The 21,052-nt window shown below is 39.0% G+C and overlaps 1 protein-coding gene across 2 annotated transcripts in view; it reads left to right on the forward strand.

Moving 5' to 3' along the window:
• Window positions 1-2,812: 2,812 nt before the first annotated feature.
• LOC144957804 (sorting nexin-4-like) overlaps window positions 2,813-21,052 on the forward strand; it is a 30,736-nt gene continuing 12,496 nt past the window's right edge. For both annotated transcript variants that reach the window (XM_078889237.1, XM_078889238.1), the window contains exons 1-8: window positions 2,813-2,921; window positions 5,385-5,491; window positions 6,260-6,398; window positions 7,700-7,777; window positions 12,005-12,076; window positions 12,513-12,560; window positions 13,913-13,968; window positions 14,999-15,071. In XM_078889237.1, the coding sequence (XP_078745363.1) occupies window positions 2,826-2,921; window positions 5,385-5,491; window positions 6,260-6,398; window positions 7,700-7,777; window positions 12,005-12,076; window positions 12,513-12,560; window positions 13,913-13,968; window positions 14,999-15,071 (669 nt within the window). In that variant the 5' untranslated portion in view covers window positions 2,813-2,825. The remainder of the gene's footprint in view (window positions 2,922-5,384; window positions 5,492-6,259; window positions 6,399-7,699; window positions 7,778-12,004; window positions 12,077-12,512; window positions 12,561-13,912; window positions 13,969-14,998; window positions 15,072-21,052) is intronic.

Here is a 21,052-nt window from a genome sequence, read left to right on the forward strand (position 1 = left end):
ACTTATTTAGGCACCTCTAGATTTTGAAATCTATTTTGTTGCTTGTTTTGTTGGGGTTTTTTTTTTAATATAGGGATTTTACGGCGCTTGCGACACTATTACTATTTGGTTATTTATTCATCTCACAGTAAAAAGGAGGATAAAAGAGGGAAACGTAGATCTGAAGCATCAAAGAAATGGCAAGACAAGAGGGCCTGGTTCAAATAGAGATCAAATGTTTCCACGAGTAATCCACCAATGCGACAGCCAGTCCAAGCATAGGTCTCCCAATAGATACACTAAAATGGTTACAAATTAACAATGGATAAAAAGCTTGAGCTTTTATATAAGGCAATATCCACTAAACGTGCCCAAAACGCTTTACAAAGGGTCCCTAGCCAACAACAACACTTAACATGTAGGATAAAACGCGATATTACCATTTTTTTCTGACAGAGACAACGTTGTCAACGGCCGGGTACTCATTGTAAACCTGAGTACGGTGAGTAAATGTGAGTAAAGAGCCTTTTAAAAGAATTAAATATGCGCGCTCAGAACGGGACTCAAACCCAAGACCTCCCGATCCGAAGGGGAGTGCCTTGCCATTAGACCACATACACGCAGATTAATAATTATAACAGTATATTAATAATAATAATAATAATAATATACTTTATTCATCCAAAAAAATGGAAATTCGTTTACAGACGTGGCATGCATAAAAATGTATAAACTTGAGAATCTATGGCGACAATGTATACATATATGTGTACATATGCAAATGTACAAACATGTCAAAATATACAACCAAGAACCATTAGCAACACTTTATAAATTAATTTAATAAATGGAGATAAGCCATACCTCTGGTCTTTAGTCCGAACTGAATGAATTAAGGTGACGTGTTGTCTAAAGAGATAAAGAGAGATAATTAGCAAGGAAAAATATTATAATCTCTCATAAAATGTACTATTAATATGCATTTGACTGCCTCACTCCCCGCCAAGGATCGAGGCCAAGGCCAGGAAAAAACGAGCACTCTTAATGCAGACAAAAAGACAGAGAACAATGTTGAAATAAAAGTAGATATAAGGGACCTCTCTGCCCACTATGGAAGGACGAAGATCCCACTCAGCACGAGTATCTATTTTGACATTACCTAAAAATCCCATCCAGTTAAGAGCAGAGGATGCCGCTGTAATCAAATATCAACAAACCACAATAAATTCAAAACTAAATATATATATATATATATATATATATATATATATATATATATATATATATATATTATATATATATATATATATATATATATATATAGAGAGAGAGAGAGAGAGAGAGAGAGAGAGAGAGAGAGACGACCTGCAATGAAAATAAATAGAAACTATTCATTAAACTTCTCCCCACCATCGAGGGGGAAAAGCTCGAGAAATGTCCATTAAAGTACAAAATCAAGGACAAATCTGAAAGGGTAAACCGATAGGTGGATATAAGAAACCGCAGAGTGACCTGTCCATGTTATGCTAGCTCTGAAATTTGGCTCCACACAACCGATTAGAGAGTGGAGAAAAAAAAAAAAAAACCTAAGTCAAAACAAAACCTGTGATTGAATTCATAAAGGTTTTATTCACGAGATGAAAATAATTTGTTAGTATATATCTCTCTCTCTCTCTCTCTCTCTCTCTCTCTCTCTCTCTCTCTCTCTCTCTCTCTCTCTCTCTATCTATCTATCTATCTATCTATCTCTCTCTCTCTCTATATATATATATATATATATATATATATATATATATATATATATATATTCCTTTGAGCTTATCTGTTATTGTTTGTTAGAACAGTAATCGCGAAGCGTTGATTGCTTTCTATTCTGTGCAAGCTGTTTATAAACCTTTGTCTCCAATGTCGCCAAGTAGATCATCTGTTAAGCGTTCTTCTTGGATGAAGTGGCGTCGTTTGTCGGCCATGTCAAGTTTTTCAGTGTTTGTCAGGGGTGATGTGTCACACTCTGATGATTCATCTTCATCTTTATTATCTAGCCATTGTCTTTTGTGTGGCTGAACGGAGTCCTGTAGTTCCTGAGATGTCAGTTTACAGCTGATGGGTATATTGTTGTCCATTGTTACGAATTGATCGAATGCTTTGGCCGAAAAGTTGTGTGGAACTGGAACAGCATCGTTGATTTCATATGGCTGTTGGTTGTCACTCCAATCACGGTGTAGCGATTAAGCGGAGCAATTATATAGAAAAAAAAATCCGTTTTTCGGGAATGTGTAGCGTATAAGCAGAGAGTGCGATTAACCAATGTACGATTAAGCGGAGTGAACTGTATTTAATTTTTCTAGTCACTATGCTTTAAAAAATGTATCACAAGAATGATAAATCGTTTTGGTGTTTTTTACATGACGTCAAATTTGAAACATTTTTTTTACATCCATGGGCAAGCAAAAAAAAAAAAAAAAAGTAAATTCTGAGCTCTTGAAAAAAAATAAAATGAATTGTTCTCATTTTCTTATTAAAATTTAAGGATCAATTTCCGAATTTCTTTTTAAAAAAGGTGTTCCCCATGACTATTAGCTACCTCTTGAATATAGAAATAAAACTCCATTTTAAATATTTATAAAATGTCTCTTGTGATCCGAATGTATTATCCTATAATATTATGGACTTAACTTTACAGTTGTGTGTTAAACATTTTGTGTTGGATATTGTTTCAATCACAATGAGACCAATATGTAAATTTAATGTCTTCTGAAATAAAGGGGCGTAATTGATGTATAATTTTGATTAAAAAAAAAACATCGAGAGTTACCTAACGTGTGTCGATGATAATGTAAATAAAGATGGCGGACGAGGGTGTAGCCGAGGAAAAGCCGACCAACGTCGAAACTTCTTCAAATGATACCCACAAACAAAATGCAGTTACGAAACCAAGGAGGGTAAGACAAAGTCTCCAAATCTCATAACATGATTTCATGCCATTGAACAGTGAAGATAACTCCTAAGTTAGTTATTTTCCTGGTCCGAGTGCGGCATCGACTCACTCAGATTTAATCTCAGTCAGTCATCACTGACTCAACAAATAACAAATGATCAGCACTAGACACTAGACTATTCATTAGTTCATTGTCCAACTCTGAGTCATGAACTTTTCCGTTGATGGCGGGGTTAGCTTTTTCGCGAAAACCAAAATGACATTCCTCCTCCTCCTCTTCTTCTTCTTCTTCTTCTTCTTCTTCTTTTTCTTCTTCTTCTTCTTCTTCTTCTTCTTCTTCTTCTTCTTCTTCTTCTTCTTCTTCTTCTTCTTCTTCTTCTTCTTCTTCTTCTTCTTCTTCTACTTCCTTCTGTTCAATTGCTAAACGACGAATGAACCAATTTGCGCGACTTCTCTTAATGGATAATGATAATGTATAAATAAATAAATAAATAAATAATAATAATTATTTTTATAATGGTAGAAGTAGAGATTCAGTTAAGCCTATCGCTGTGATTATTCCCAAACGGAGTGTCTACGTACACGGTAACTTTAGGCAGTTTAGTGAGCAGCTGCAGTTGGAGTCAAATAAGAAAGTTATGACTGGAAATTGCCGTTCACTTTTACTAAAAGTTTTAGGGGGGGGGGGGGGGTTCAATTAAAGATACATAGGCTAACTTCGTTATAAAGAGGAATATCGCAGATATTTTGGTATCATTATTCGAAGTGGCAATTCGGACCCGAGTCTGAATTGCTTCCCGTGACAATTCGGACTCCTGCCACAATGCACCTGCGCAATCACAGGAAGTGTCGGAAGTGGAAACCGGGGCGAAAGTGAAGCGTGACAGGGTGGGGGGGAGAAGCTGCTCGTTCTCAGTTGTCAGTCGGTAGGAGGGTGAGTGAGCGAGCAAGTCACGTTTTAGAACTCCCGAAGGTGACTGCCTTCAAAAGCGGTGATCTATTATTCCCCTTTGTCTTACTTTTTCTTGAGTACTTTTTAATTGTAATTCTAGAACTTTTTGCTATCCAATTTCTCCATTTTTACTGGCGCTGATATGACCTAAATGTGTTGCAAGCTCCTTAAAAAACAAAACATAGATCTAAATAATCGTGGTCTTTGGGAGATTACAATTGCAGTCGCAATTGTTAACGTTAACAATCAATTTGCCCTCGCATAGAAAAAGGAGTGTCTTTGTGTAATGATTGGAAGATTTATTTGATTTGCTATGAGCATGTTGCAAAAGATACATGAATGACATATCTCTACATTATATCATTTGCCATTGGCGGCCGCGAAAAAGTGCAATATGACTTTGGGCATTGGGCGTTTTATTTAAAAGGCAGTATAGGTCGGGCTTTGACAAAAGGCAGTGTCTTAATTCTTTTTTAATTAAAAAAATATGCTGTTTTATTTCTAAATATAAAAATAGAGGCGATTGTTGGCAGCAAGCCATGCAATAGAGCCCCGCCGCTGGGGTAGGGGCAGAGTACTGTCTAATACTAATATTATTAGATAATACTGGACTAGGTACCTAAATAAAATAAACACTGGTTGAATACGGAAAGAAAATGATCAACTGGTAATGGGATTGGTGGGGGGGGGGGGGGGGGTAACCCCCAAACGACCGAGGCGCTGGACGCAGGGGAGAATATGGTGATACGAGATCAAAGAGAAAAAGCCGCCGGCTCTTGGGTTGTGGAAATGGTTGTTGGGGGGGGGGGAGTGTGTGTGTGTGTGTGTGATTATTCTGTTTTTAATGAATTAGAGATACTCATGAGTGTGTGTGTGTTCAGGAAGACCAATACGGTTTCTATAGCTGCAAACGGAATAGTAACTGAGAGTTTCACTAATGATAAGTTCATCATTCGGGCGCATTGCATTGCAGTATTCCGAATAGAAGAGCCATGGAGTTATTCAGACTCAACCCTGGTTAGCCACGGAGTTCTATTCAGTTTAGATTGAGTCAGAATTGCCATGGGAAGCAATTCAGACCTGGGTCCGAATAGTCTTTTCCATCATTATTTTCGTTTCTAACTGGGCACCTAGTCTCAGGATCTACGTACACGGTAACATTAATACACAGTAACCTTGAATCTCGCCTTTAATGGGTTAAATTGTATTGTTTGATTTTTTTTAAATAGCACACACGCAAACACACACACAACACACACATACAGAGCGAGGTCTATCCATTGCTTGTATTGTAGCGGCAAACCAGTTACTGTGTATGTAGATCCTGAGGCTAGGTGCCTGGTTACCGTGTACGTAGACACTGCCAACACCAAATTGTATCATCTTGGCATCCTATTGTAATTGCAAGTGATTTAAACATTGCACACCTTTATGTCTTTGTATTTTTGGGGTTTTTTGTTTTTTTCTTTTAAAGTATTATCCATTTAAATTTTAATTCTATCTATTCTGATCCAGACCCATTTGTTACAATGGATGGAGATAACCGTCACAGAACCTGAAAAGAAATGTATTGCCTCTATGAAAATGCAGGACACATTTGTGGTGTATTTGATAGAAACAAGGTATATATGACCACTCTTTCTCTATCATATGTACATCATGACAAAACGAGACTTGAGACATACTGTTGATGGTCAATGATAGTAAAAAAGAAAATAGCAATTTGTAGCTGTGGTAGTTGTAGTAGCACATTGAAATTTTCCATGAATTTCTTGTCTTTTTTGTAAGTTGACACTGTAAATATGAATTTCAAAATTGTACAAGTGATCTAATGTTTAGGCTTTTATGCTTTTTACCAGCAGTTTTTTGTTTTTAATTAAAAATTTCATCAAATTAGCAACTAGAATGATTTTAGACTATAGGAGACAGTATAAATTATTATAATTATAATCAGCACCTCTGGAACTCAAAAGTATCAATAAGGATTGACCTTATGGATTTTTCCTGCTCATGATTGATTATTTATTGCTTTTATACATGTCTATGGGGGGGGGGGGGGGGGGGGGGGGGGGGGGGGGGGGGGGGGTGAAGCGACCGGGTGGTTAAGGCATTGCACTGTGACCCGGAAGGACCTGATTTCGAGCCCCACTTCAGGCACTTTTGTTTTTTTTCCTTGAGCAAGACTATTAACCCCCAATTTTCTCACTTGGACAACATGAGTGATTCCTGTTGACATCAGACATCTTGTTTGATGAGTTATCTATATTCCTTCGTGGAATGCCGAAAAAGGCATAATTTAAAAAAAAAAATTTTTAAGATACATGTCTATCATAAGAATCATTAATAGTAATAATAGTACTTACTTGATGAAAAAAACTTTTCTCTCAAAGAGTGACGGATGAACAGATGCAAGGCTATGGAGAGGGTGCCACGTCTGTGTGGAGACGGTACAGTGAATTTGAGTTGATGAGGAACTATCTAGATGTGGCTTACCCAGCTGTCATCGTACCACCTCTGCCAGAGAAAAAGGTTTGCATTAACAACGTTGAAGGAAAAGTGTGACACACTCTCTCTCTCTCTCTCTCTCATCTTTCTCTCTCTCTCTCTCTCTCTCTCTCTCTCTCTCTCTCTCTCTCTCTCTCTCTCTCTCTCTCTCTCCCTCTCCCTCTCTCTTGTGTTGTGTGTGTAAGTGTGAGAACGCTGCATATACTTGTGGCTATGTGGTCTTGTGGTATGACACTTTTCAGATCGAAAGGTCCTGGGTTCGAGCCTTGCTTGGCACATAGTTTTGAAAAGACTCTTTACTCACATTATCTCAGAGTACTCAGGTGTAAAATGAGTACCTGGCCGTTAACAGCATTGTCTCTTTCGGAAAAAAATTGTTACATCGCCTAACAGCATCATGCCTCGTTCTTTATGTAATGTGTTGCTGTTGGTCAGGGACCCTTTGTAAAGCGCTTTGAGCACATTTAGTGGATATTGTGCTATATAAAAGCTCAGTTTTTTTTAAAAGCTCAACTTGTGCCAAGTGTAAGTCAAGATTGAATGTGAGTACATAATGTTAATCTTTAATTTATTACCATGCTGAAAGTGATAATACAGCCTTTGTTGATCCTGGTGGATTTTGTGCATTTAACTCACAGAATGTTACATGCACCATTCAAAGAATTTTTTAGATTACAGATAAGCACCATACTGTTTCATAGTAAGGAGACTCTCCAACTTTTTTGTCCATCTCTGATAGGATGGGAAAATGTTTGTAAAAACCTTCCCAATTTTCTACCACCTTAATAACGCCATTCGAAGTGGCCGATTGGTTAAGGCATTGTACTGTGACCTGGAGGGTTTCCGGGTTCAAGCCCCACTTCAGGCAATTATTTTTTTCCTTGTGCAAGATTATTAACCCCTCAATTCGCTCACTTGGACAACATTATTCCCTGATGGAATGCCTAGGCAACGTTATCTTATGATGTCATGGCGGAAGGGCCTAATTAAATTTTTTTTAATAACGCCATTCTCTCATCTCTCATTTGTCTTCAGTGTTTCATTCATCGTGTTTTGTTGACAAAGGGGAAACGTCCACATCGTCTGTCTTTGTTCATTAAATTAAAGCTTCCATCCTTTTTGACTTTTTGTTTTTTTCCATTGGGATATATTTAAAGTTGGGTTTTTTTGTTGTTTTTTTTTGTTTTTTACATCACTCATCGTATTTTCAAAACAAATCAGATAAGCAAACAACAAGGACTCACATCCCAATGATTCAACGCCGATACAACTTGATTAAATACTTGGTGTTTTTTTGGTTTTGTTTTTTAAATTTTCAATTTCAGACTTCATATGCTTGGCAGAATGTGTCCATGGACAGGTTTGACCCTGACTTCATAGAGAGACGAAGGATGGGGTTGGAGGTAAAGCTGTGTTTTAATCTATAGATTTTACTTGATTGAATAATATGTTACAAAGTGTAAATATGTACAAGAGGCATCATGGCATAGTGGCCTAGTCTTAAGGTTGAAACCAGTAGAAAGTAGATTCACGTTACACCTTCTTTTATACTATGTGGTCTCCTTGCTAGACTATATGGGCTGTTGTCCTCATTGATGGCCCTTTTCCTTCAGATGATTGCATTTCTAGCCATTGCTAGAGAATTCTTAATTTATTAGTTATTTTATTTGAGCAGACGATGATCACAGGAATACCGGATGTATTTTATGTATATGTTATTTTATTCTTTTATATACGTTAAATCGGTAGATAGTTGGATGGTGGAAGGTTTGTGTGTGTGTGTGTGTGTTTGTGAGTGTGTTTGTATGTATGTGTATGTTTGTGAGAAGGAGAGATATATAGCGAGAGAGAGAGAGTGTGTGTGTATGTGTGAGAGAGAGAGAGTGTGTGTGTGTGCGAGAGAGAGAGTGTGTGTGTGTGTGTGTTTTGAATGGATTGATGTTATTGTTTTGCACCTAGAGCTTTATTGTAGATTGGGCGCAATATAAATAAATTTCATTATTATTTTTTGTTAATGCTATTTTCGTCTTTCCTATTACCAACCGTCGAGTTGAAATCTCCCATGATTATCATTCTGTCTGATTTGTCACATGAGTCAATAGCATTTTGGAGTGATGCGTAGAAGGTATCCTTTTCTTCTTCTGTCGCAACTGATGTCGGAGCATATACTTGTATGATCGTAAGGTTGTGCCCTACTCCTCTTAACGCACAGAGATAATGCGGTCGTTGTATAGATTGTAACCCATTAGTGCTCCGGCGATTCCTTTACTCAGATATATTGCAATCCCGCTTTGTCCTGTTTCTCTTTTCCTGAGTAAATGACCCTTCCTCCACTTAGAGGAGTGAAGTGTCCTTTTCCTCCCCATCTATGCTCAGAGATACCCAGGCAACTTATTCCATTGTTATCAGCCTATTTAATTATGTTTTGCAGCTTGCCAGATGACATGGACCTTATGTTCCATGTCCCTATCCGTATCTTCTGTCCTATTTTTAGCTTCCTGCTACCTATGTTCCGCTCCTCGCACAGTCAGGCTTGTGACCATCATCAGCTGAGGGGTACTGGTCAGGGAGGTCTGCTCTTCCCCATCCGTGTTGTAGACCCATCAGATCTGGGGGTCCCATCAGTGGTTCTATGACTTTACTTCTTCTGACTTCCATTTGTGTGAGTTTCTTGGCAATTTGTATGGTTCAGTAGTTTGCCATTGCTTTCTGAAACCCGTAGTGCCTTCTTAAGGCGGTGACCCTAGCCATTGTCCTTGAGGGATCTTCTGCCCAGCATCGTGACTGCAGCCACCAGATCCTGCAAGATATCTCTTTGGTTGCTGTCTGCAATCATCCATCCCCCGCTGCCAGGACTTCTTGGTTTGGACCAGTTACAGTGACTTTGTAGAAGGGGAGTCCTTACCTCCACCACTCACGTCGTGGTCTCGGCAGGTTTCTCAGGCCCTGGTGGTAGATATAGTCTCAAGTTACTGCAAAGGTCACATCCCTCCTCCTTCCCAATAATGGGACGCCGGGCTTGGGACCGGTATCTAGCGGAGCAGGAAAAAGGCATAGTAGGAGAGTATGGTCTAGAAGAAAGAAACAAAGAAGGAGAACGGCTGGTAGAATTTGCCATTGAAAACAACCTTGCCATTACAACCACCATGTTCCAGGTACACAAAAGAAGGCTATTTACGTGGACCGCACCAAATGGGCAGACAAAGAACCAAATAGATTATATAATCATAAACAAGAGATGGAGAACATCAGTGACAGCGGCAAGAACCCTACCCGGGGCAGACTGTGATAGCGATCATGAGCTACTAATCAGCAGACGTCAAAATCAGACTCAAGATTATCAAATCGCCTCCCAAACCAGTTCGGTATGACCTCTCCATGATACATTTCAACATCCAGTACAAACTTGAAGTTAAGAACAGTTTCAGTGCATTACAAGACATGGCAGAAGAGTGGAACCTGAAGAGTTGGCAGAAAAGATTGAGAATACTTTTAAAAGAGCAGCAGTGGAACACCTACCAAAAAGGCATATAAGAAAAAAACATGGATAACAAACGAAACTCTTGAAGCCATGGAAACAAGGAAAAACATCAAGCAAAGGTATGGTCTACATTCTGACGAGTATAAAGAAGCAAAAGCATATGTGAAGAAATTAACAAAACGGGACAAGACGATTCATTAAAACAAAAACTCGATGACATAGAACTGGCAATGTATACAATCAGACAAATAAAATGCACAAAGAAATCAACAACCTAACAAATGAGTTCAAACCACGCCTATCGACCATAAAAGATACAACGCACACCCCTTAACAACCCAGAAAAAATCCAGATAGGTGGGCTGAATACTGTAAGGAAATGTATGATGGCAACGCAAACACATTGCCAATGATGGAACCAATGGAGATGAACTACCACCCTACGAAGCGAAGTAGAATGGGCAATTAAACAGCTCCCAACAGGCAAATCAGCAGGAAACGATGAAATATCGGGAGAAAATGATCAAAGCTAGTGGAGACAGGGAACTCATTATATCACACTCTCTGTAAAAAGATATGGCACGAAGAACGATGGCCAAATGAATGGACAAAGGCTGTATTTATACCAATCCCCAAAAAGGAGACCTACAGCTATGCACAAATTACAGGACGATATCACTCATCAGCCATGCAAGCAAGATCTTTCTGAAAATTATTTTGAAGAGATTAGAGAACGTGGTGAAGGAAGAAGTCAGCCAAACTCAAGCAGGCTTTAGACCAAACAGGGGAACAAGAGACAAATATTTAATATCAGGACACTGATTGAAAAAAGCAGGGAGGCAAACATAGATCTACACATGTGCTTCATAGATTACAGCAAAGCGTTTGACTGCGTAAATCACGAACAAATAGTAACAACTTTGAAGAACTTAAACTGCCACTACAAAATAGTCAACCTCATAAACAATCTTTACCAACAACAGACAGCAACGGTTAGACTAGAATATGGACTTACAAAATGGTTCCCATAAAGCGGGGAGTGAGGCAGGGGTGCATCCTTTCACCTTCACTATTCAGCCTATACACCGAAACAATAATGCGTGATGTAATGACAGAAGAAAAAGATGAAGAGTACAGTGCCGTGAAGATAAATGGCAGGAAGATCTCTGACCTACGATATGCAGACGACACGCGCTATTGTCAACAACATCAACAGGTCTCAACAAACTAGTAAATCGGTAAAAAAACATAGTGAAGAAAAGACCTATTATTAAACGCAAAGAAAACGAAAATAATGAGCACAGATAAAAGCAGCACTGCTCAGGTCGAAATAGAAGGAAAACAACTGGAAAATGTTACAAATTTCATTTACCTTGGAGCACAAATAGAAGCCAATGGAAAATCGGCACCAGATATCAGGAGAAGACTTGCAATTGCAAGCAACAAACTAAACAAAATGATGGCAATCTGGAAGAGCGAGGAAGTCAGACTGAAAATAAAGATCCTAACATCCTGTATTTTTCCTACTGCAATATATGGATGCGAGACATGGTCTATAACCAAAGAATCAGAAAAGAGAATAACCGCCTTCGAAATGAAATGCTATAGAAAAATCTTACGCATCCCGTGGACAAACAAAGAAAGCAATGCAAACATCATGAAAGCACTAGGACTAAAAAAGTCCCTGCTAATGAGTAAGATAAAAAAGCTGAAACTCAATTACTTTGGGCACCTGAAAAGACACGACACACTAGAGAGAGATGTACTGGAGGACATGGCGGAGGGCAAAAGAGGCAGAGGAAGACCACAAAGAAGATGGCAACAGGATATACAGGAATGGCTCAACAACGGCGTGACGGAATGTGGCAGATGGGCACAAGACAGAGACTTCTTCCGAAGGACTGTGTGGGAGGCTACGTCCAAGTGATATGCCACAGAGAGAGAGAGAATGCTATTTTCACATTATGTGTATTTATATCTTGACATTCGTGTAGACATGAGACCAAAATGGCTTTGAAGAGAAAGAACAGTGAAAAGATGAAGTGATAGAAAACGCACAAGACATTGGTGTACCCCCCCCCCCCCCCCTACCCCTTCCACACACATCTAGACCATTTTTATATGCTTTTTTTACTCATCAATTTTTCAGATATTCTTGTTAAGATGTGCTGCTCATCCAAAACTTTGCCAAGATAAAATCTTTATGGGTTTCTTACAACAGGTAAACAAAGTAACTCAAGATTTTCACTTAATTTTCTTTCAAATACTTTTATGAGTCCAAGTTGTTAAAAAAAATAAATTTTCGTGATAGTTTCCATTTTCTGTACATATCATGGAATGTGACGGACATATCACAAAGAAAGTATACATGTACGAGTGACTGTTGTTGGAAATAATAAATATATGAACATTTTGTTTGCTTAATTGTTCTAAATGTTTCCTGGTTGATTCTAACTTAACAGCAAAAGCGACATATTTAACAAAATGCAATTTCCCTATCGCCCTGATTAAGTTAATCTTGTCCTTTCCTGATTAATTCGCTTTTCCCAATAAAACGCTGTCCTATTTAAGCAAACTGCAATATCTTTTCCTCGTGTCAACATATTTTACATTTATTATTATTTTTTTTTGTTTTTTTTTTTTTGTTTGTTTTTCAGGAACAAGGATGGAGAGAAACAGTGAATGCATCTGATGTATACAGTAGGGTATGAAAGCTTTTGATATTACATATTCACTTGTCTGTTTACTATGAAGTGGATATGTTTGCCATTACTTTTGATGCACACAAGTCGACGAAATTTGCTAATAGTTATTAGAAGGTCAAATTTTTTAGTTTGACACTATTTTCAACACATTTTATATGATTTTTTCTCAGCATGGATAGGTCATTCATGTCTGTCTAACTCTTGAAACTAATTGACGTTTTAATTTTTGGCCACTGGTTATATTTGTGTCAGTCTTTGTAATCATTATTGTCCAAGATCAGGAGATTGAAGCGAGATTGAGTGTGTTTGTTTGTTCCTCTGTGTGTGTGTGTGTGTGTGTGTGTGTGTCTGTGTCTGTGTATATGTGTGTGTGTGTGTGTGTGTGCATAGGAAGGAGATGGAGTTTGATGGATGGCACAGAAATTTGAAATTTGTACAAGAGGTTCTAGTGTTTTCAAAGGCCTGTGCAAGCAAAACTCAGTTGGAAACATTTGATGTTTTAGAAATGAACAGTGCATTATTTGTTTTGTATCAATGTTACAGAAGTAGGAATAATTTGGCTCTATGGGATTTAACAAGAAAAGAAGTGAGTAGGAAATGCCAGAAGACAACAGAGAATAAAAACTTCGCGGCAGCGATGGGGACTCGAACCCGCAACCTTACTGGTATGACAACTCTGCCAGGCATGGGAGATCGTGACTCTACCATATGAGCTATCCACAACCCCCAAAAAAGTCGCTTGAAACCTTAGTCTTATTAAAGCCTTCTCTACCTGACTTCTTGACATCACGGGTACGACACACACAAACGCCGCGAAGTTAGTTTGCCAGCATTTAAGCTTAATAGTCAATATTCTCAACACAAACATGTAACATAGAAACTATTGAGGCATTGAGTATGCTCCAGTATTTGGGGTGAATTTTTAATTCAGAAAAGTGATTGGAGCAGGCACTTATGTTGGTAACAACAAGAAATGAAGTGAGTAGGAAAGTGCTCTATGGGATTTATCACTCTGAGCTACTGCTTTCTTTGCTCAACATGATTATCATAATCAATAATTGACTCATTGCTAACACTGGATGTTTAACAATCATTTATATTTAAATGATTCTCAGTTATAATTTCTTTTTTTTTTTTTAAAGGCATTGTGTGTGCTGATGTCATCTTCATATGTTTTAAATTGCTGTTTGTCTAAAAGCTAACAGATAATTAAGTGAACACAATAAAAAAAACACAAAACAAAACAAGAAATAAAAAAGAAAACAACAACAACAAAAAAAGAACAAAACGCAACAATATTATAAAAGAATATTCTGCTTTGTCAACAACCAAATCCTTTTCTGTTCTTGCAGGCAGAATCTCGAATTAAGGCTTTGAATGCACAGTTCCGTTTGAAAAAATGTGACAGGTAAGATAAATTCTGACTTGCTAATGTTTATATCTGTGTAAGAATATTCAAGATTGTACTTGCCGACACGGCGTGCCAAATACTGTTTTTTTTGCGGGTGGTTGGATGGGAGCATCACCCTTGAATCATATACCTATGATGTCCGCATGGGTGTACGATTTGATAGTGATGTCGTTTCTTCTTCTCTTTACTAGCCTATCCTGCTTCTTTGGTTTGTGATTGTATTTTTGACAGGGGATATTTTTTTTTCTGTAAATCTTCTGCCTGTTTGTTCTTGGTTATTTATAATTTAGCTTATGATATCTTTAGGTTATGATTTTGATTTACATTTGTACTATTTTTGTTAGATTGCTTGTTTTTTGTTTCAGCGGTCTCTCATATAACCTCAATTGTGTTGGAAGAGACCTAAAGCAACAAACAAACAAAAAAAAAATACTGTTTTTGTCTGGATTTTAAGTGATGAATTTAACGTTTTTACTGTTGAGACTGAAGTGTTCTGTGTTTGGTATTTTGTTCTTTTTCGATTGTGTTGTATTCATTTTTGTTCATGTTTTACGGAAACAATGATATTTAAAAATATATTGCACAATATTAAAATTGCATAATTCAACTCAATTGGACTCCAAATTCAATTTGGGCATTTATATAGGGCAATATCCACTAAATGTGTTCAAAGCGTTTTACAAGAACATGAACATGTAGGATGAGACATAAAGTCTGTTAGGCAATGTTACATTTTTTTGTCTGACAACACTGTTAAAGGCCGGGTACTCATTTTACATCTGAGTATGATGAGAGGATGTGAGTAAAGAGCCTTTTCCAAGGAATCAACTATGCCCGGTCAGAGCAGGGCTTGAACCATGGACTTTTTGATCCGAAAGCGAGTGTTGTACCACTAGACCACATCACCGCAAATTCAAATACTTGGGTCTTTTTATATATGGCATAATACTAGATTGGGGAGGTGGTTCATATATTTATTTACCTTTGACCTTAATACATTATTTTTTTATAATTTTTTTTTTTTCAGGAGATTTGATGAATTGAAGAACTACTGCAGTGAGATTCAAAACAACATTGGGAATATTCTTAAAATCCGAGCTGTAAGTTAGATTCAGTAGATCTGGTCCTGTGAGGCCATTTGCTAAATGAGTTCCCTTTAAACTCCCTATCCTTCTCTCTCTCTCTACCCCTCCTTACTGTCCTTTATCTACAATTAGTAGAGATCACCGTTGGGCAATGGAGGTCAAGGGTGGACGGGAGAACATTAAAAAAAAAAAAAAAATTATATAGCGCAATATCTACTAAATGTGCTCAAAGCGCTTTACAAAGGGTTCCTGACCAACAGCAACACGTAACAAGTAGAACGAGACATAAAGCCTTTTAGATAGGCAATATTACAATTTCCCCGTGTGGTGTCCGGGGTCCCTCAACTGAGAGGGTCAAGAATAGCCCAACGCCAAGCCAGCGTGTCGTAAAAGGCGACTAATGGTGTGTGATTCCCCCATCTTTGAGTCACCTGGGCCTCCAGGTTGGGGGTTGGCAAAGGGTTAACACCCCTTTCCGTTAAACTCAAACCGTTACAGAAACACAGACAGACAAACCAAATCCTTTTTTTAGCTTGGGCGACCGAAGAGTTTCTGGAATTACAGAATTTATGAAGGACAACAGACAAAGCCGAAAGGACTCTGCTGACCCGATGACGTCTTCGCCAAACAAGCAGCTTCGAATTGCGTCGTGGAACGTTCGCACCATGTATGAAGCAGGAAAAAGCTCTCAAGTTGTGACTGAGATGAGAAGATACAGGCTGCATATACTTGGAGTAAGCGAAACCCACTGGATACAATCCGGACAGAAACACCTCAAGTCTGGGGAGAAGATTTTATATTCAGGGAGAGGGGACGGGATTCATACACAGGGAGTAGGAATAATTCTAAGCAAGTTTGCCCAGAAGTCACTGAGAGGATGGGAACAATGCGGAGAAAGGATCATCATGGCGTCCTTTACAACACGGAGTAAGAAGATCAGCATGAACATTGTACAGATCTATGCCCCAACAAATGATGCAACAGATGAGGACAAAGATACATTTTATGGTCTGCTACAACAAGTCATTGACAAGTTGCCAAGGAAAGACATCAACATATTGATGGGAGATGCTAATGCAAAAGTGGGACAGGATAACGTAGGCTATGAAGGTATCATGGGACGTCATGGCATGGGAGAAATGAATGATAATGGTGAGAGATTTGCAAATTTCTGTGCATTCAACAGTTTGGTGATTGGAGGATCAGTGTTCCCCCATAAGAGGATCCACAAAGCAACTTGGGTCTCACCAGATGGTGTGACAGAGAATCAAATTGATCATTTTTGTATCTCTCGTAGATTCAGACGTTCATTGGAAGATGTGACAGTACGGAGAGGGGCAGATGTTGGATCAGACCACCACCTGCTATTGGCAAAGCTTAAGCTCCGACTCAGAAAACACGGGGCCAGATCACATACAAGAAGAAAATTCGAGGTGAATGCACTTGATGGGGAAAAGAATGAGGAATTCAAACTACAATTGAGTAATAGATTCCAACCTCTTACTGAGCTCGAGGAGGACATAGATGTAGAGTCACATTGGGCAAAGATCAAGGAAGTTTACATAACAACTTGCCACGAGGTATTGGGGGTAAAGAAATCGGAACATAAAGAATGGATAAGTCCAACCACCTTGGACCTTATTGAAAAGAGGAGAACAAGGAAGGAACAAGTGAATGCAAGCCGAACAAGGGCTTCAAGACTGGATGCACAAGAGCAGTATCGAGCCATAGCTAAGGAAGTCAAAAGATCTGTGAAGAAAGACAAGGAAGCATTCATGAACAGACTTGCAGAGAAAGCAGAAGCAGCAGCGACTGGAGGACACATGAGGATCCTTTATCAAACTACCAAGACACTTGCTGGAAAATATGGGAAACCAGAGGTACCAGTCAAAGACAAAGATGGGAAAACTATTTTTGGAAAAGAGGCTCAATCTGAACGATGGAGGGAACATTTCAACTGCCTTCTGAACAGACCACCACCAGACAACCAGCCAGAAATTTTGCCTGCAAGGAATGAGCTACCAATTAGCTGTGATCCACCATCGATAGCAGAGATTGTGGGTGCCATTAACAAGATGAAAAGGGGGAAAGCTGCTGGACCAGACCAGATTCCACCGGAGGCTCTAAAAGTTGATGCGGAAAGAAATGCTGAGGCCCTGCACCCACTATTTGAGAGAATCTGGAATGACGGGATATTCCCAAAGGATTGGAAGGAAGGACATCTTATCAAGCTTCCAAAGAAAGGGGACCTCAGTAATTGTAATAATTATCGAGGCATCACTCTTCTTTCTATCCCAGGAAAGGTTTTCAACCGTATTATTTTAGAGAGAATTAAGAATGCAACAGATGCTAAACTGCGGGACGAACAGGCAGGTTTTCGGAAAAACCGTTCAACCACCGACCAGATTGCCTCTCTGCGAGTCATAGTGGAACAGTCTATAGAATGGAACTCTCCTCTTATTGTCAACTTTCTGGATTACGAGAAGGCTTTCGACAGTATTGACAGAGCAACATTGTGGAAAATTCTGGCACATTATGGACTCCCTGAAAAGATAGTAAACCTCATTAAGGAAATGTATGAAGGATCAAGTTGCAGGTTGTACATGAAGATCAGCTGACTGACAGCTTTGAAATTAAGACTGGTGTCAAGCAGGGATGCTTGCTCTCTCCATTCCTGTTCATCCTTGCCATTGATTGGCTAATGAAGGAAACCTCCAAAGGGAGAAGAAATGGGATACAGTGGACCCCCTGGACACAGTTGGATGATCTGGATTTTGCAGATGATCTGGCTCTTTTGTCCCACACCCAGGACCAGATGCAAGCAAAAACCACAATTATAAACAGCCTCTCGGAATCAATTGGTCTAAGAATACACCCTGCAAAGTCAAAGGTCTTGAGGATAGGTACGCGTCAAAGGGAGCAGATCAAAGTAAAAGATCAGGAACTCGAAGATATAGACACTTTCTGCTATCTCGGAAGTATAATTGACAAGGATGGAGGCACGGAAGCAGAGGTGAAAGCACGAATAGGAAAGGCACAGGCTGCATTCACATCTTTGAACAGAGTTTGGAGAACTAAAGATATCTCCCTTCAACTAAAGCTAAGACTTTTCAACTCAAACGTGAAGTCTGTCCTACTGTATGGATGTGAAACTTGGAACGCATCACAGGCATGTATAAGGAGGGTACAGATTTTTGTAAACAGGTGCATGCGTAAGCTACTCAGAATAAAATGGATGGATAGAATAAAAAATGAAGAAGTATGGAAAAGAACACAGCAGAAACCAGTAGGAGAGGATATAGGAAGAAGACGATGGAGGTGGATTGGACACACGCTTAGAAAGAATGACTCAACTATAACAAAGAAAGTATTGGACTGGAACCCTCAGGGCAGAAGATCAAGGGGAAGGCCACGAGGAACATGGAGAAGAATTAAAGAAGCTGATATACAGAGAAGTGGTAAGACCTGGAATGAGATAAAAAAGTTGGCTCAGGATAGAGAAGGATGGAAACTGTTTGTCTGTGGCCTATACCCTGACCCAGGGTGAAAAAGGCAATGATGATGATGAATATTACAATTCTTTCCGTCAGAGACAACACTGTTGACGGCCAGGTACTCATTTTACACCTGAGTACAGTGGGAGAATGAGAGTCTTTTCCAAGGACTCAACTATGCACCAAGCGAGGCTCGAACCCAGGTCCTTCCAATCAGAAAGTGAGTGTCATACCACAAGACCACATAGCCGCACAAACATTTACCCCATGGGAAATTTTTTAAATATTGGTCCACCCTTGTTGTCCCTTCTGTCCCTTTCTATCATTTTTATTTTCAGCATTATTTGTGTCCTCGTTGCAAAATTCAATCATTACGTTTTACCTGGACTCTGCATATCGTCCATATCTGGGGGAGAGACTTGTCTACTTTTTTTTTGTGTTTGATTCACTTTTTTTCATCTGTAAATCACCTCTTTATAATGTTTTATTCTCATTTTTGTATTATTTGTATGTTTTTACCCCATTGAATTATTCATTCCATGTGACTTGGTTGGATTAGTCTGTGGTCTCGGGCTGGACACATTGGTGGACTGCATTTGGTATCTACTTGTTTCAACTAGCCCCCCCCCCCCCCTTTCATTTTATGTCCTTTCTCATTGTCTTCTTCTTCTTCTTCTTCCTTCTTCTCTCTTCTTCCTTCTTCTTCTTCTTCTTCTTCTTCTTCTTCCTTCTTCTTCTTCTTCTTCTTCTTCTTCTTCTTCTTCTTCTTTCTTCTTCTTCTTCTTCTTCTTCTTCTTCTTCTTCTTCTTCTTTTCTTCTTCTTCTTTCTTCTTCTTCTTCTTTCTTCTTCTTCTTCTTCTTCTTCTTTCTTCTTCTCTTCTTCTTCTTTTCTTCTTCTTCTTCTTCTTCTTCTTCTTCTTCTTCTTCTTCTTCTTCTTCTTCTTCTTCTTCTTCTTCTTCTTCTTCTTCTTCTTCTTCTTCTTCTTCTTCTTCTTCCTTTTCTTCTTCTTCTTCTTCTTCTTCTTCTTCTTCTTCTTTCTTCTTCTTCTTCTTCTTCTTCTTCTTCTTCTTCTTCTTCTTCTTCTTCTTCTTCTTCTTCTTCTTCTTTTCTTCTTCTTCTTTCTTCTTCTTCGACCAGCAGTCGACGGGTCGCAAGTTTAGGCTGAAACTTGGATTTAATGTTAATTTGACTGGTGATATTTGTAAAAGTAATGAGTGGCTGTAATCCAAGGATCTTCATGTCGGTGTCTGTTATTTTTTCTATAAGATATGAAGTGAGTAGAAAAGTGCCAGAAGACAATAGAGAATAAAAAATTTTTTCGCGGCGGTGTGGGGTTTGAACCTGCGACCTTATTGGTACGACAACTCCGCCTGGCAGGTGAGAGCGTGGCTCTACCGTGTGAGCTATCCACGAACACAAAAATATTCGTTTCAAACCCAAAGTCATTTCTAGATCCCTCTCTCACCCACTTCTTGAGATCGCCGATTCGTTCACCACCATCGCGAAGTAATTTTGACCAGCAGCTAAGCTTAATAGCCAATATTCTCATCACAAACATATAACATAGAAACGATTGAGACATGGAGTATGCTCCGGTGTATGGGGTGAATTTTTAATTCAGAAAAGTGAGTGGAGCAGGCACTTATGTTGGTAACAACAAGATATGAAGTGAGTAGAAAAGTGCCAGAAGACAATAGAGAATAAAAAATTTTTTCGCGGCGGTGGTGGGGTTTGAACCTGCGACCTTATTGGTACGACAACTCCGCCTGGCAGGTGAGAGCGTGGCTCTACCGTGTGAGCTATCCACGAACACAAAAATATTCGTTTCAAACCCAAAGTCATTTCTAGATCCCTCTCTCACCCACTTCTTGAGATCGCCGATTCGTTCACCACCATCGCGAAGTAATTTTGACCAGCAGCTAAGCTTAATAGCTAATATTCTCATCACAAACATATAACATAGAAACGATTGAGACATTGAGTATGCTCCGGTGTATGGGGTGAATTTTTAATTCAGAAAAGTGAGTGGAGCAGGCACTTATGTTGGTAACAACAAGATATGAAGTGAGTAGAAAAGTGCCAGAAGACAAGAGAGAATAAAAAATTTTTTTTTCGCGGCGGTGGTGGGGTTTGAACCTGCGACCTTATTGGTACGACAACTCCGCCTGGCAGGTGAGAGCGTGGCTCTACCGTGTGAGCTATCCACGAACACAAAAATATTCGTTTCAAACCCAAAGTCATTTCTAGATCCCTCTATTGTTATTTTTTCTATGTAACCTTTTCTCATTTCCTACACTCTAGCAGTAAAAAAGAATATAGTTTTGTTTAAAAACAGTTATGTGGTCTTGTGTATGACACTCACCTTCGGATTGGAAGGTCCTGGGTTCAAGTCCCACTCTGAGTAGTGCATAGTTGAGTCCTTGAAAAGGATCTTTACTCATATTCTCTCACCGTACTCAGGTGTAAATTACCAGAGTTGTCTCTGTTGGAGAAAGTGTAAT

The sequence above is a fragment of the Berghia stephanieae genome, chromosome 12 (assembly GCF_034508935.2).
Source record: "Berghia stephanieae isolate SIO BIC M18660-M18661 chromosome 12, UCSD_Bste_1.3, whole genome shotgun sequence".
NCBI lineage: Eukaryota > Metazoa > Mollusca > Gastropoda > Nudibranchia > Aeolidiidae > Berghia > Berghia stephanieae.